The sequence below is a fragment of the Terrapene carolina genome, unplaced genomic scaffold, assembly GCF_002925995.2.
Source record: "Terrapene carolina triunguis isolate 2854851 unplaced genomic scaffold, T_m_triunguis-2.0 Scaffold66, whole genome shotgun sequence".
NCBI classification, from domain to species: Eukaryota; Metazoa; Chordata; order Testudines; family Emydidae; genus Terrapene; species Terrapene triunguis.
The window spans coordinates 33,642,307-33,659,200 of record NW_020664417.1 but is presented as its reverse complement, the minus strand read 5'-3'; the positions used below and the strand labels follow the sequence as shown (position 1 = coordinate 33,659,200).

General features: G+C 41.6%; 1 protein-coding gene across 1 annotated transcript in view; it reads left to right on the top strand.

Moving 5' to 3' along the window:
- The first annotated feature begins 8,598 nt into the window (after nucleotides 1-8,598).
- Nucleotides 8,599-16,894, top strand: part of NEK1 (NIMA related kinase 1) — a 138,149-nt gene continuing 129,853 nt past the window's right edge. Inside the window, exons 1-6 of the mRNA XM_029910695.1 lie at nucleotides 8,599-8,741; nucleotides 8,836-8,932; nucleotides 13,418-13,515; nucleotides 14,881-14,964; nucleotides 16,567-16,634; nucleotides 16,767-16,853. Coding sequence (XP_029766555.1) covers nucleotides 8,625-8,741; nucleotides 8,836-8,932; nucleotides 13,418-13,515; nucleotides 14,881-14,964; nucleotides 16,567-16,634; nucleotides 16,767-16,853 — 551 coding nt within the window. The 5' untranslated portion in view covers nucleotides 8,599-8,624. The remainder of the gene's footprint in view (nucleotides 8,742-8,835; nucleotides 8,933-13,417; nucleotides 13,516-14,880; nucleotides 14,965-16,566; nucleotides 16,635-16,766; nucleotides 16,854-16,894) is intronic.

The window sequence follows — 16,894 nt, the reverse complement described above, 5'->3', positions numbered from 1 at the left end:
GATAAGGTGCGAGGTGTTGACAACGGCCATAACTGCAGCGATGGTCGCAGCGGGCTCCATGCTCGCAGTGCTGTGGCGTCCGCGCTGTCACTCACCAGAAAAGCGCGCGAAATGAAATGATTGCCCGCCGGCGCTTTCAGGGAGGGAGGGCGGGAGTGACGGTTGGATGACGACAGTTACCCAAAACCACCCTTGACACATTTTTTTCCCCAGCAGGCATTGGGGGCTCGACCCAGAATTCCAGTGGGCAGCGGGAACTGCGGGAACTGTGGGATAGCTGCCCACAGTGCACCGCTTCCAGTGTCGACGCTTTCCCCATTAGTGTGGACTCACAAAGTCGAATTACTGCCTTTAGTGTGGATACACACGTTCGACTTTGTAATATCGATTCCACATATTCAATTTAAGTAAAATTGAACTACTCTCGTAGTGTAGACATACCCTAAGGCTGACAGAAAGGAAGGGACATCTGGTGACAATTAAGCTGAAGAACAGTTTAAGGAGAAAGGGAAAAATACAAAAGCAGATGAGAGCAAATAAGTTTGTAGACTTATTGGGAGTGATTCTAAATGATGGAAAAAGGAATAATGATACCTGTCAGTATATCAGTACAGAAATACCTTAAAAGAAGTAGAGGTATGAAAAAGTTAGCTGGAGATTCAAGGAAAAGAATAGAATAAGATTCCATGAAAAAAGGACATGAATATTAAAGCAGTTGTCTTTTAGATGTTAATAATTGTTAGTAGATTAAAAATGTAAGTAACCCAAACCCCATCCTCCTCCTAAATCATCTCTCCAGCAGGCACAAAGGAATAGAATGAGCTCCATCTCAAATGTTTTTAGGCCAGGTTGGGGAACTTGTGGGAGTGTTGCTGAGACTTTATTTGGACCATTGTGAGTGCTGTAAAGGGAAAAGAGCTAGCCTGTAACAGTCTAGAAAGAGACATATCAGCAGCTTGAGATAACAGCAACTGCCAGGCTTTTTGTCTTGTAAAATATAAGAACATAACATAAGAACATAAGAACAGCCGTACCAGGTCAGACCAAAGGTCCATCTAGCCCAGTATCCTGTCTACTGACAGTGGCCAATGCCAGGTGCCCCAGAGGAAGTGGACCAACAGGCAATGATCAAGTGATCTCTCTCCTGCCATCCATCTCCATCCTCTGACAAACAGAGGCTACGGACACCATTCCTTACTCATCCTGGCTAATAGCCATTAATGGACTTAACCACCATGAATTTATCCAGTTCTCTTTTAAACGCTGTTATAGTCCTGTATAGTCTTCACAACCTCCTCAGGTAAGGAGTTCCACAAGTTGACTGTGCGCTGCGTGAAGAAGAACTTCCTTGTATTTGTTTTAAACCTGCTGCCTATTAATTTCATTTGGTGACCCCTAGTTCTTGTATTATGGGAATAAGTAAATAACTTTTCCTTATCCACTTTCTCCACATCACTCATGAGTTTATATACCTCTATCATATCCCCCCTTAGTCTCCTCTTTTCCAAGCTGAAGAGTCCTAGCCTCTTTAATCTCTCCTCATATGGGACCCGTTCCAAACCCCTAATCATTTTAGTTGCCCTTTTCTGAACCTTTTCTAGTGCCAGTATATCTTTTTTTAGATGAGACCACATCTGTATGCAGTATTCGAGATGTGGGCGTATCATCGATTTATATAAGGGCAATAATATATTCTCAGTCTTATTCTCTATCCCCTTTTTAATTATCCCTAACATCCTGTTTGCTTTTTTGACCGCCTCTGCACACTGCGCGGACATCTTCAGAGAACTATCCACGATGACTCCAAGATCTTTTTTCTGACTTGTTGTAGCTAAATTAGCCCCCATCATATTGTATGTATAGTTGGGGTTATTTTTTCCAATGTGCATTACTTTACATTTATCCACATTAAATTTCATTTGCCATTTTGTTGCCCAATCACTTAGTTTTGTGAGATCTTTTTGAAGTTCATCACAGTCTGCTTTGGTCTTAACTATCTTGAACAGTTTAGTATCATCTGCAAACTTTGCCACCTCACTGTTTACCCCTTTCTCCAGATCATTTATAAATAAGTTGAATAGGATTGGTCCGAGGACTAACCCTTGGGGAACACCACTAGTTACCCCTCTCCATTCTGAGAATTTACCATTAATTCCTACCCTTTGTTCCCGGTCTTTTAACCAGTTCTCAATCCATGAAAGGACCTTCCCTTTTATCCCATGACAACTTACTTTACTTAAGAGCCTTTGGTGAGGGACCTTGTCAAAGGCTTTCTGGAAATCTAAGTACACTATGTCCACTGGATCCCCCTTGTCCACATGTTTGTTGACCTCTTCAAAGAACTCTAATAGATTAGTAAGACACGATTTTCCTTTACAGAAACCATGTTGACTATTGCTCAACAGTTTATGGTTTTCTATGTGTCTGACAATTTTATTCTTAACTATTGTTTCGACTAATTTGCCCGGTACCGACATTAGACTTACCAGTCTGTAATTGCCGGGATCACCTCTAGAGCCTTTTTTAAATATTGGTGTTACATTAGCTAACTTCCAATCATTGGGTACAGAAGCCGATTTAAAGGACAGGTTACAAACCTTAGTTAATAGTTCTGCAACTTCACATTTGAGTTCTTTCAGAACTCTTGGGTGAATGCCATCTGGTCCTGGTGACTTGTTAATGTTAAGTTTATCAATTAATTCCAAAACCTCCTCTAGTGACACTTCAATCTGTGACAGTTCCTCAGATTTGTCACCTACAAAAGCCGGCTCAGGTTTGGGAATCTCCCTAACATCCTCAGCTGTAAAGACTGAAGCAAAGAATCCAATTACTTTCTCTGCAATGACTTTATCGTCTTTAAGCGCTCCTTTTGTATCTCGATCATCAAGGGGCCCCACTGGTTGTTTAGCAGGCTTCCTGCTTCTGATATACTTAAAAAACATTTTGTTATTACCTTTGGAGTTTTTGGCTAGCCGTTCTTCAAACTCCTCTTTGGCTTTTCTTATTACATTCTTGCACTTAATTTGGCAGCGTTTATGCTCCTTTCTATTTGCCTCACTAGGATTTGACTTCCATTTTTGAAAGGAAGTCTTTTTATCTCTCACTGCTTCTTTTACATGGTTGTTAAGCCATGGTGGCTCTTTTTTAGTTCTTTTACTGTGTTTCTTAATTTGGGGTATACATTGAAGTTGGGCCTCTATTATGGTGTCTTTAAAAAGCGCCCATGCAGCTTGCAGGGATTTCACTTTAGTCACTGTACTTTTTAACTTCTGTTTAACTAACCCCCTCATTTTTGCATAGTTCCCCCTTTTGAAATTAAATGCCACAGTGTTGGGCTGTTGAGATGTTCTTCCCACCACAGGGATGTTGAATGCTATTGTATTATGGTCACTATTTCCAAGCGGTCCTGTTATAGTTACCTCTTGGACCATCTCCTGCGCTCCACTCAGGACTAAATCTAGAGTTGCCTCTCCCCTTGTGGGTTCCCGTACTAGCTGCTCCATAAAGCAGTCATTTAAAGTATAGAGAAATTTTATCTCTGCATTTTGTCCTGAAGTGAAATGTTCCCGGTCAATATGGGGATAATTGAAATCCCTCACTATTATTGGGTTCTTAATTTTGATAGCCTCTCTAATTTCCCTTAGCATTTCATCATCACTGTCACTGTCCTGGTCAGGTGGTCTATAATAGATCCCTAATGTTATATTCTTATTAGAGCATGAAATTTCTATCCATAGAGATTCTATGAGTTTGAAGATTTTCTTTTTTCTTAAACATAAATAATTATTTTATTCCCATTAGTCACTGGGAGATCGATGCAGATTGTGAGAGACTCCAGGCCAATCCTGGAGGGTTGGCAACCTTAAATGGCTGGATGGCCTCGCACGGCCATTCACAGACACCGATGCCGCTCAGATACGCAAATACCCTCCTCCATCAATCATCTAGCCCCTGAGCCCCGCCTTGCCCCGCCCCTGAGCCCCGCCTTGCCTCGCCCCTGGGCGCGTGGAACCTGCCTCTCTCCGATCTTTGCTGTCACGTGCTTCTTTTCTCCGCGTTACCACGGTGAAGCCACAATCGCTGCCCCTCTAGCTAGGAGGCGCAGCCGCACATGCTTGGCTCGCATCATCCAATGGGAGCCGGCGTTGGGACGCGCTCACCCATTACGGTGCGAGAGGTGGGTCTGTAGCTAAGTTGGATTGAGCGGAGCGAGCGGTGGCTGCTGCTGCGGTAGTAGTAGGGGACGGTGAGTTGGGGAGGGGGCGCGGCGGTTGTCGGGTCCGGCTGCTGGGGAGCAGCTCGTCTCCTCTGCCGAGGAGGCGGTGGCGCGGGGTTTGGCCGGGGCAGCGCCTGTCCGCCTCTGCGGTGGGGGTCTCCGGTGCAGTTGTGGGCGCTGCTGATCGACGCTGGCGGGACTGGTGCCGCGGGCAGCGGGAGCTGGTTCTGGGGGCGGGCGGTTTATTCGTAGCCCCGGGGGAGGGCGGTTCTGCGGCTCCCTGTCCTTATGGGGATGGTGGTCCTTGGTCCGTAGGTCACCGCTACCGATGTGGGAGCTGTTTGTGTCGTTACACTGTTTCCATCTCTATTTTCCCTCCACCTAGCCGTGGTGCCAGCCACAGTGCGATCTCTGATCCTCTAGCCCATAAATAGCTTTGTCCCTCAGCGCTAGCTTCCATCATGCCTTTTGTGCACCCCAATGTCTTTCCTGCACAGATCAGCAAAGCCATCACCCTCCCTGGTTCAGATCCCTTCTTAAGACACCTGTTTACCATGAGATCTACAAAAAACTAAGCATCTAATTAGGACCAAACTGTGGTGCTTGCCTTTGGTTGGACTGTGCTTAGCCTCAGCTCTTCTCCTCCCAAAAGCTTCTTAGTCACTAAAGGGTAGTTTACCTCATCTTGGGATAGCTCCCAGCAATAACCTTTAAGTATAGCTAATAGCTCCAGATTAGCTTGACTAAAAACAAAGCTTATTAAACTTAGATGATGAACTACAGAAAGTAATAAATGGAAATCTTCATACTGCACTTGAAGATCACTTCTGTACTATGCTGGGTTGGTAGAAAGATTCTTTGCTGCAAGTAGTGCCTAAGAAGAAAATTCTGAGTTTGAACCAGTTCCTCTTTCTGTTATACATTTTTCTCTTGCCCAGCCCTAGGTGGGTCTCCTTTCTCTTAATCTGACCACACTTAGGCCTGGTCTACACGAGGGAGAATCGACCTAAGTTACACAACTTCAGCTACGTAAATAACGTAGCTGAAGTCAACGTACTTAGATTGACTTACCGTGGTGTCTTCACTGTGGTGAGTCGACTGCTACCGTCCACTCCGCCTGCACCTCACACGGCAGTGGAGTACAGGAGTCGACAGGAGAGTGCTTGGGGGTCGTTTTATCACGTCTAGACTAGATGCAATAAATCGACTCCTGCTGGATCGATCGCTGCCCGCTGATCCGGCGGGTAGTGTAGACATACCCTCAGTTGGTAGATCTCAGTTACTTCCCTTTGGTAACTCTGGCTAGTTTGTCTGACTGCTTGAGTTTGATCAAATGTTCTTCCTACCCTTCTGAGTTATTTTAGTCTATCTCGGCGTGGGCAAACTTTTTGGCCCGAGGGCCACATAAGGGAATAGAAATTGTATGGTGGGCCATGAATGGTCACAAAATTGGGGTGCAGGAGGGGATGTGGGCTCTGGAGTGGGGCTGGGGATGAGAGGTTTGGGGTGCAGGAGAGTGCTCCGGGCTGGGATCGAGGGGTTTGGAGAGTGGGGTTGGGGCATGGGGAGAGGCTCTGGGGGTGCAGGCTCTGAGCGGCGCTTACCTCAAGTGGCTCGTGGAAGCAGTGGCATGTCCCTTCTCTGGCTCCTATGCGGAGGCATGGCCAGGCAGTTCTGCACCCTGCCCCATCCGCAGGCACCACCCCTGCAGCTCCCATTGGAGCACGTAGGAGCCGGAGCGGGGCCACGCCGCGGCTTTCGGGAGCTGCATGGTGCGGCCCCTGACCCAGTGCCCCAGCAGGAGCTGGGCCGAGCCATGTGGTGTGGCCCCCGGTGGGAGTAGGCCAGCTTAAAACGGCTCCTGCCCGTGGGCTGTGGTTTGCCCACCTCTGGTCTGTCTCCTTTCTGTCTCCATTTCTCAGCCTAAGATTATCTTTCAAACTGGGTTCTCCTCTTCTTTATATATAATGGTAAGTGAAGAGTCTGTAAGCCAAGTCATGCTAATTTGGCCTGCAAAATCTTTATTACTGGTGATTATATGGGAGAGAAAACGAGAACTGACTTTTGGAGCCTAAAGTTGAGTGCAGGCCTGGCAGTTAGTAGATTATTTCCTTACTTGTGAACTGTGCAAATTTGATATAGAGTTACCAAGAGACAATAAACATATAAAACTAAGCCTTTTTTTTTACGTACTGCAGTTCTGAAGAGTGACACAAAAAAGTTAGATTTGTTTGTTCCACTGTTTGATCTTAACTTTTGTGAGGTAGCATTAGGTAGGGCATAGGACTTGGAGCTCAGGTGACCTGAGTTCTGTTCCTATCTCCAGTACTAACTTGCTTTTTGATCTTGGGTTAGTTATTTAATCTTTTGACACATCTCTCTTCCATTCTTTAAAAATTTATCTAATTACCGGTATATTTTTTTGCAGAGCATTTTAAGAGCTGCAGATGAACATTGGTAAGTACTATTTTGATTTAAAAAAACATGGATTCTAACACACCAACTTTTCACTCTTTGTCTTGAATACCGTTAATGTACAAGTTCTAGGTGAACTTGGTAAAAGACTTAGGGTGGGACTGTCACGTGCTATGTGTACATTTCTCTTTTCCCAAAGATTTAGTCATAATGGAGGCTTTTGGTGAACGCCTTGCTCTGAAGTAAAAACAAAATTACTGTTGACTTCAGGATTTCAACTTCAGTCTTGAAATTAAAAATGTAAAGTCACTACATTTTGTTGATGAAACAACATATATAAGAAACTTATGTTAGAATTTTTTCAATGAACTAGTAATAAGACACTTGTCATTGACTGTTTTGATTTGCACAGTGTGTAAGATAGGGCTACATAGTGAATTAGACCTGGGTCTTGTGGATCTGTGCCTTAATTTTGGCCGAAATCAGTTTGCGTTTACTGTGGTGTTACTGAGTGCACAGTTGAGTCCTCTACAGAGTGGACAATAAGGGTAGTGAGACAGGAGTGTGCAGTGAATGAAGCAGGGCTACATTCTGTGAACACTGAAAATAATATTGAATAGCTACCTCGTGTCGTGTCAAAGTCAGACTCAGGACTCACAATTTGTCAGACCACTCTGTTTATTAGCAAAAGCGCTTTGCTAATACACCCAGAAAATGTGAGCGCCATACAAGGCTCAAACCACCTTATTTATACAGATAAAAGGGCGTGAAATTAACAAGATTACAAAGGGAGCAGAACTGATAAGTTTACCTGGGGCTAGACACGTATCTCATGTCCTTATTAACTCTCTCCAATCTCCTGTTAATGTCCCACCATCAGTTTAAGTGGATCCATTGTTCAATACCTTAATGTTCCTCTTCCTGACAACTTTATCTCAACATTCCTCATTCCCGCTTAAAGGAACATACAGCATTTCTTTAATTCATTCTACTTCTACAATATAATTCATTCTACTTTCACAGTTGCATGGCACCCAGCTTATATACTGAACCAGGCAGCTCTGTATATTATAATATAATTATTCATAGAAAGCAGAGTTGAGAATTTGTAGACAATCTTAACTCTTCTACTTCCAAACTTTTTTGAGGGCTTCACTTTTCCACATATTCAAAAGTACACAATAAAAGAATGTTTAACATGTTTTTTTGTCTGAGTGTTGATGGAGGAAAATCCAGTCATGGTCTCAAAGGAGTTTGCTGTCCAAATAGACAGATAATACAGTGCAAACACATATTGCACTAGGAGACCATAAGATGACTATATAACAAAGTGGTGAAGATTTGAAAAGTACATAAATGTCACATGTCTTTTTAAAGAGGATAAGTGATTAAAAACTTCACACAAGTCTTCTGGAAGGTTTTGATGGAAGTGAAGACAGGCTAAACTTCAAGGCCCAGTGCCAGTTTATAGCTAAATAATTTTGCCTAATTTCCAGCATAGGCATTCTGGTGCTTTTTAATAAAATGTATTTAAGTATTCCCACTCTCTTCCTGAAGTGATCTTCCCCAATAATATTAAGGGAGAGGTAAAGGAAGCTAAGTGCTGTAGATCTAAGTGATGCTCACCTGCTAGCTGAAGCAAAAAGTATGGCACTGAATACTGACTTTACTTGGAGACTGAATGGACTCACTTTATTTGGTATTTTCTGACTGTCTACCTGCATTTCATCAAGATGAAAGAGCTGAACTGTGTATGGCAATATAGTCCCCTTTCTAGACCATTCAAGTGGCGTGGGTGAGAAGTTGAGATTTGGATTCACTGACTTGCAGAGGAGAAATCAAGTTTCTTATGGAATTGAAGAGACAAATGAATTGGAAACTAAAGTGAAATGTATAACTTGATCTGGCAGACACTAAACTTTATTATTCAGTTAACAGAGTATGCTGTGTTTTTTGCCCAGCTCTTGTGTAAGGATGCCTTAGAAAAAGAACCATGGAGAAATATATTAAGGTGCAGAAGATTGGTGAAGGATCCTTTGGAAAAGCAATTCTTGTCAAAGCTAAAGAAAATAGCAGACAGTATGTTATTAAGGAGATAAACATCTGTAAGGTGAGTGATATTATTACATATCAGTATGTTGTTTTTTTGTAGTCCTGCTCTCAAGAAAAGTGTCTGGTTTTTTTTTCTTTTTTTCTTTTTTAAGATGTCCAATAAAGAGAGAGAAGAATCAAGGCGAGAAGTTGCTGTGTTGGCAAACATGAAACATCCAAATATTGTCCTGTATCGGGAATCATTTGAAGGTAAGATTCAAAACTACATAATGGAACCTGAACTAGTGAATGTACAGTAATATAAAAATACAAGTGATGGTCTATGCATTTTTTTTTAAATTATACATGATTTGAATAACAAATCTTCCCAATATTCATCTCCTTAACTGTCTATCTCAGTTCCTTCTGGTCTGTAATTTTGTAAGCCACTGCTTCCCAAAAATAACCAAAACACCACCACCGGCCATATGTTTGTTTCCGTTCCTTCCCTTTACATGTCTAAACATTTGTTTTTGGATGAGGTTTAATGTAAGTGAAAAGTCCATGAGTTCTTGTTCCTGCTGGGAAGGTCCAACCAGATTTTTTTTTTTTTCCTTCCAATATGTATGTCTATCCTAAGCTCTACATGCTTTTATTCAAACTAAAGTCAAATATGACTGACCCAGCTGACTGACCTCTGCCTACAAGAAATCCATCAGTCCTCAGGACAGTAAGCTACCCTACACCATCACCACAGAGCTTGAAAGATGCATGAAGCGTGTAGCTTGCCCTGATGGCTTTTGATTGTCTTGGGGATGGGAATTACTTTCAAAACCAAGGATCCTCAGGGAAGACGTGAATATCAACTGGCTTGAAAAGATTGAAGGTGTTGGTGATACCCATTGTGGCAGTGCTCTAAAACAGCTTATCACAGGAATAAGCAGTCCAGATAAGGAGCCAAACATGCTATTGTGAAACAACAAGGAGTCTGGTGACAGATTGACAGAGCAAGACGGGTACCCAGAAATCACCTACTACAGGACAGGCCCAACAAGGACAATAACAGAACACCACTGGCCATCACATACAGCCCCCAGCTAAAACCTCTCCAGCACATTATCCACGATCTACAACCTATCCTGGAAAATGATCCCTCACTCTCACAGACCTTGGGAGGCAGGCCAGTCCTAGCTTACAGACAACCCCCCAACCTGAAGCAAATACTCACCAGCAACTACACACCACACCACAGAAACACCAACCCAGGAACCAATCCCTGTAGCAAACCTCGTTGCCTACTCTGTCCCCATATCTACTCTGGTGACACCATCAGAGGACCCAACCACATCAGCCACACCATCAAGGGCTCATTCACCTGCACATCTACTAATGTTATATATGCCATCATGTGCCAGCAATGCCCCTCTGCCATGTGCATTGGCCAAACCGGACAGTCCCTCCGCAAAAGAATAAATGGACACAAATCGGACATCAGGAATGGTAACATACAAAAGCCAGTAAGTGAACACTTCAGTCTCCCTGATCATTCTATTACAGATTTAAAAGTCACTATCATTGAACAAAAAAACTTCAGAAACAGATTTCAAAGAGAAACAGCAGAACTAAAATTCATTTGCAAATTTAACACCATTAATCTGGGCTTGAATAGGGACTGGGGGTGGCTGGCTCATTACAGAAGCAGCTTTTCCTCTCCTGGAATTGACACCTCCTCATCTATTATTGGGAGTGGGCTACATCCACCCTGATTGAATTGGCCCTGTCAACACTAGTTCTCCACTTGTGAAGTAACTCCCTGCTCTTCATGTGTCAGTATAGAATGCCTGCATCTGTAACTTTCACTCTATGCATCTGAAGAAGTGAGGTTTTTACCCACGAAAGCTTATGCCCAAATAAATCTGTTAGTCTTTAAGGTGCCACCAGACTCCTTGTTGTCTTTGTAGATACAGACTAACACGGCTACCCCCTGATAGGTAGCCCTGATAATTGTGAAACAGTGTTTGAAAGCAGCTGAAAATATGAACGTAACCTATATGCACATCTGGGGTTCCCCATGATTTAAACAGAATAATCACACATTCCTTGTGATTGCTTTCTATATTCATTTATTTTGTAACTGTAAAAGTACAATTCCATGCAACAATAACTTCATTGAAATGTAGGGCTGGAAGGGACCTTAAGAGGTCATCTAGTCCAGCCCCCTGTGTTGTGACAGGACCAAGTATACCTACACCATCTCCGACAGATGTTCTAACCTGTTCTTAAAAGCCTCCAATGATGGGAATTCCACAACCTCCCTAGGAAGTCTTTTCTAGTGCTTAACTGTCCTTGTAGTTACAGTGTTTTTCAAAATATTTGACCTAAATCTCCCTTTGTGCAGATTTAAGCTGATTGCTTCTTGTCCTACCTTCAGTGGACATGGAGAACAATTGATCACTGTCTTCATTGTAACAGCCCTTGGCATATCTGAAGACTGTGTTATCAGGTCCGCTCCTCAGTCTTCATTTCTCAAGACTAAACATGCCCAGTTTTTTAACCTTCCTCATAGGTCAGTTTTTCTAAACCTCTTGTCACTTTTATTGCTCTTCTCTTGACTCTCTACAGTGTGTGCACATCCTTCTTAAAGTGTGGCACCTGGAACTAGACACAGTACTGCAGATGAGGCCTCATCAGTGCTGAGTAGAGTGGGACAATTACAGTACCTCCCATTTCTTATGCACGACCCTCCTGTTAATACAAGTTTGAGAGATCTCCTGGTACCCAGTACAGTATCACCTTGTTATCCCTGCCTCTAGCAAGAGGGAATATTGCCTGTGGTGGCTGGTGTTGGCCTGCTAACACAACCATCCTGTCAGTTACTCAAGCACTCTCCTCCAGGCTATGCTAGCCCTTTCTTTGCTTTGCAGGTTTACAAGAAGTGCACCTGAGTCCCTTGGAAGCATTCCCCTGTTATGTCCTGTCCAACACTGGCTACTCACAGAAATCCCAGATCCCCTGCTCCCAGAGGAACAGTGTAACCTAATTTACCAGTTTTACCTTAGATTATCACTTTGGTAAAATGCACAGCACTTATGAATAAAGCTGTGTGTTCGTCACAGAGGTCACGGAAGTCATGGATTCTGTGACTTTCTGGGATCTCCGTGACTTCTGCAGCGGCTGGCCCAGGGGCCGCCTGAGCAGCTCAGGCAGCCCCTGGGCCAGCCACACCGGCTGCTGCTTGGGCAGTCTCGGGCCACCATGTGTTCCAAACTCCTGCTCTGCTAGCGGGGTGGGTGTGGGAGGGGGCTCAGGGCTGGGCAGGGGGTTGGGCTGTGGGAGGGGTGAGGGATCCGGACAGCGTTTACCTCAAGGGGCTCCCCAGAAGTGGTGACATGTCCCTCCCTCAGTTCCTAAGCGTAGGCGCGGCCGGGCAGCTTTGCGTGCTGCCTTCACCTGCAGACGCTGCCCCCACAGCTCCCATTGGCTGCAGTTCCTGGCCAATGAGAGTTGCGAAGCCTGTGCTCGGGACAGCGGCAGTGCGTGGAGCCCCCGGCCACAGAATTGTGATCCTTCTGTAACCCCAGATCTTTTCCTGCAATACGACTGCCTACGAGTTATTCGCCATTTTGTAGTTGCGCATTTGATTTTTCTTTTCCTAAGTGTAGTACTTGTCTTTATTGAATCTCATTTAGGAAGATAACTTGAGGTATTCTGTTTATAAGATAACATTTCTGCAGTCTTTTATAGCAGTACTAAGAAAACAGATTGTGTGGTCATCCATGAAGTAATTATTTAATCCACAGTAACAAGACACTGTGCTACATCTTTCTAGTTGAAACATCTTGATTACACATACTGAACTGATTTGAGGGAATCAAACAATTTATTTAAGGGACCATTCTGCACAGTGGTGGTAACTCCCATTTCTTTTCAGGATCAGACCCTAAATGATTATAATAGTTTATATTGAGCCTAGCCCTTGGGATCGGAGACTGTAAATTCAAATTAACTTTAAAGAAATTTAAATGAAATCCGATATTGCTTAAACTTCTTCCATCTTGGAATGTTTTTAAAACTATTTGGTAATCTAGATATGTGCTTGCAATACTTTGATGTTTTATGCCAAATTTGTGGGTATCATTGTTACTTGGAGTAGAAAACATTAATGGCACTTTTGGCTAAGCATTCATGAAGTATTAGAAAGTTTTGAATATGCTTGTAATTTCTGGCCTAATACCTTCCTGCTTCTTTAATCTTTTTTTTATTGTACAGTAACTTAAGTACTGCATCAGGGTCATAAGCATGACATTTTATTGTATGTCATAATTCTGTAATTGTACAGGGTGTGAATGTTTGTAAAGCATTGCATTTTATAGGTCTCAAACTTCTTGAAGAATTATCTCCATACATAAATTTTTTATTTTATTTTTATTCTTCTACCCACCACTGAAATGGAAGGACACACTGGGATGGCCCAGTGGCCCCTAACATCATATTGAAGTGTTGGTTTATGTGATATGGAGGGAAGAATGCCACCTACTGAATCATCAATGCCAAAAATGGAAACTGCAATATAAGCAGTTTGCCTGAAGCTTGGCAAATAAATAATTTATAACTGTTTCTTCATTTGTAGATTTAGTCTTTGCACTTACTGTGTCTTTGCTATGACCTATACAAAAAAAAATTCATATGTTAAGATTTTCAGAAAGCTTTTACATCTATATTTGTCATGAAATATTGTATCTCTTGTTTTTACAGAAAATGGCTCTCTCTATATAGTGATGGATTACTGTGAAGGAGGGGACCTGTTTAGACGAATAAATGCTCAGAAAGGGATCTTGTTCTCAGAAGATCAGGTAGTGGGAATTTTGGGGTGTAATTTACATTATACAGTTTCTGAGCAGAAGCACACTTAAATTGAGTAGTTTTGGATCAGCTTGGTGAATATGGTTATTTTAATATAGATAAAAGCCTGACTGGTATAGCTATAGAATGCTAAGAACTTCATACTACTTGGAACATAGACCAAATGTATTAATGGAACTACAATAAAGGAGACAATTTAGGTGAATCAAACATTAAACCTGTTGGCTTTTATGACTCAAGATTTTCTCTTACATATTTCGATTTTTTTTTTTTTTTTTGGACTGGTATTATGATGTTGGGCTTCTGATATGCATTTTGTTACTTTAATTAAATCAAGGATACAAAACCAAACTTTAAGGTTTACATCATATTAAATCCATTAACTCGAAAGTTCTTCAAAATGGAAAATTTCAGTCTTGGAAATGTGTAAACGGGATCTTTTTCTTCATGTGGTCATACGCTGGGACATTAGTCAAGGAGTTGTAAAGTCTCTGAGGATTTTATCTTCATGCTACAAATAAGCAGAGAAGAGAATCTGGCAATACTCTTGGCTGGCAAGGGTTGGGAATACATTGGGCTTTTGCTGGCAGTATAGAGAGAGGCAGAGATGAAAAAGAAAATCACATGTCAGAAAAACACTTTTTAATTTATCTTCTAAATTCTTACCAATTAATTAGGACTACTATTAGGAGATATGCTAAATGTCGAGGTGAAAGTGATAACAGAATTATAGCACAATACTGATGTTTGTGTGTATTGGTAATTTGAAAAGATGAAGTGCTTAACTACAGTACTTTTAATATTTAAGGATGGAAAAGTTTACCTTTTTTGTTAAAATCGGAAAAGCCATGAAATGAGAACTATCAAACTCAGTTTGGCTTGCTTGGAATCAGTCTCCTAATTTTATGCTGTTTTGTCATTTCTGTAATTAAGATCAGATCTTTTTTTATATAAAAGTGAAGAATAGCATAATATAAAATTGATAAAAGTATAGATGCTAGTAGGAGAGCTTTAGCCTTTATTTTTAATTTCTTAATGGACTATAAGAAGACACTTTTTTTTATTATTATTATTATTATTTTGGTCTGCTGTTGAGATGCTGTGTTGCTGTAACTGAGAGGTATTCCCACAAAAAAATAGAATTTTAAGGATGAAAGGCCATGTTCTAAAAAAATTATAACCCAATTATATGTATACACACAGCTTTATCATAACTTTTAAAGATTGTAAATGGTCTAGATCAGTAAAACTTGAATAAGGTTAATCCTTGTTTTCTTTTTAACAGACTTGAAAACTGCATGTGGGTGTATAAATAAATATAGAACACTAACTCTACCTTTCTCTGTTACTTTTAGATCATGGATTGGTTTGTACAGATTTGTTTAGCACTAAAACATGTACATGACAGAAAAATTTTGCATCGAGATATAAAGTCACAGGTATGCTGGATGGTATCTTCAAGTTGAATTATAGTAGAGTGATTATACTTTATTTTATTTTATTGATTGATTTGTTATCTCCCAACCAGGTAGGGGAAATAACCTGGTCTTATGTAAAACTACCCAACTCCCATTGACTTCAGTGGGCCTTGAATCAGACCCTGTTGTCTGCTGCACAAGATGTGCTGCACAAATGAACACAAACAGAATGCCACAGGGTACCTGTGTTCCATCTATTTTTAAATCTAAATATACAAAACATTCCTGTGGTAGTTAAGTACAGTTTGGCTAAATCCCTAGTTACATAACTTTTTTTAAAAATAGTTTCATTCTGGAATTTTATATTAAATACTAAGATAACCAGTAGCACCTGCTCAATGAAGATTTTTGGGACTGGATTTTAGCTTTGAGTTATTTATGACATTTGTTTTTTACAATCAAGAAAAAGAGCTGTTAGGAAGACTTTCATGCTTGGGTTGTGTGGGTGGTTCTGCTCTACAAATACAGCTGCAATGGGACACAGTTACTACATGGCTTCTATTTGTATAGATAGGACCTATCTATACAAAAGTTAGGTATATAGGCTCTACAAAATGAAGACTGAAACATCTTTAAAGTCTAATCTACTATGGGTTACAAACCACCACCAACACAATATGCATGTATATTTTATTGTCTCTCCCTGCTCTCTGCCAGTTTATGCTGTAAATACACCTCTACCCCGATATAACGCTGTCCTCGGGAGCCAAAAAAGCTTACCGCATTATATCGAACTTGCTTTGATCCGCCGGAGCGTGCAGCATCTCTCCTCTCCCCCCCCCCCCCCCCCCCCCGGAGTGCTGCTTTACCGCGTTGTATCCGAATTCATGTTATATCAGGTCGCTTTATATCGGGGTAGAGGTTTACTGAAATTTTATCATAGATTCCTGCTTTCTGAATCTTTCAGAGCAGGATACCTGTATATTTCTGTATGCCTGCTTACAAGAACAGAGCAGGCAGAGAAGGGAAAGCATTACAAGGATGAAAACATTGGTCATAAAAAGACTGAGGCCTGGTCTACACTGCCACTTAAGTCAATTTATATTGCTCAGGGGTGTGGAAAAAATCACCTCGGTGTCTACGCTATGCTTTGTCAGCGGGAGATACTTTTCCCACTGACTTAGTTTCCGCCTCTCGGGAGGTGGAGTACTGAAGTCAACAGGAGAGCGCTCTGCCATCAACCTACTGCGTCTTCACCAGACCTGCTAAACTGACACCGCTGCATTGATTGCAGTGACGCCGATTTAGCATGTCAGTGTAGACAAGGTCTAAAAGACATTTGCTTATCCTCTGACGTGACTGTATTTGGAGAGTACAGTATATAGAACTGAAATGTCTTGACTCTCTTTGTGATACAGTGAAGCGGATGCTTAATATTAGGCATCTCTTCAAACCACCTACACCCTCCCCTCTCCCCCCTAGTCAAGTAATAGGCAAAGATGTCAAGTTTTATTTTTATTTTTACATTTCCATGTGTAACTTTTTTGTACAATTAAATACTTTTGTTCTTGCACTTGAGTTGTAACTGACTTTTCTCCCCCTTTCCCCCCCCCCCGTATTTAGAATATATTTTTAACCAAAGATGGAACAATACAACTGGGAGACTTTGGAATAGCTAGAGTTCTTAACAGGTAACACTCATTCAGTGCTGCTCTATATACATTAATATAAGTAGATCGATCTAGCAAAAATGGATGCTATATGACTATGTAACTTATGTAAGTTAGTTAACGTTCATTTTTAGTTTTCCTTTTTTATTCTAGTACTGTAGAGCTGGCTCGCACTTGCATAGGAACACCATACTATTTGTCACCTGAAATCTGTCAGAACAAACCTTACAACAATAAAAGGTACTGTAAAACATTTGACTTAATAATTGACTTTTTTCATT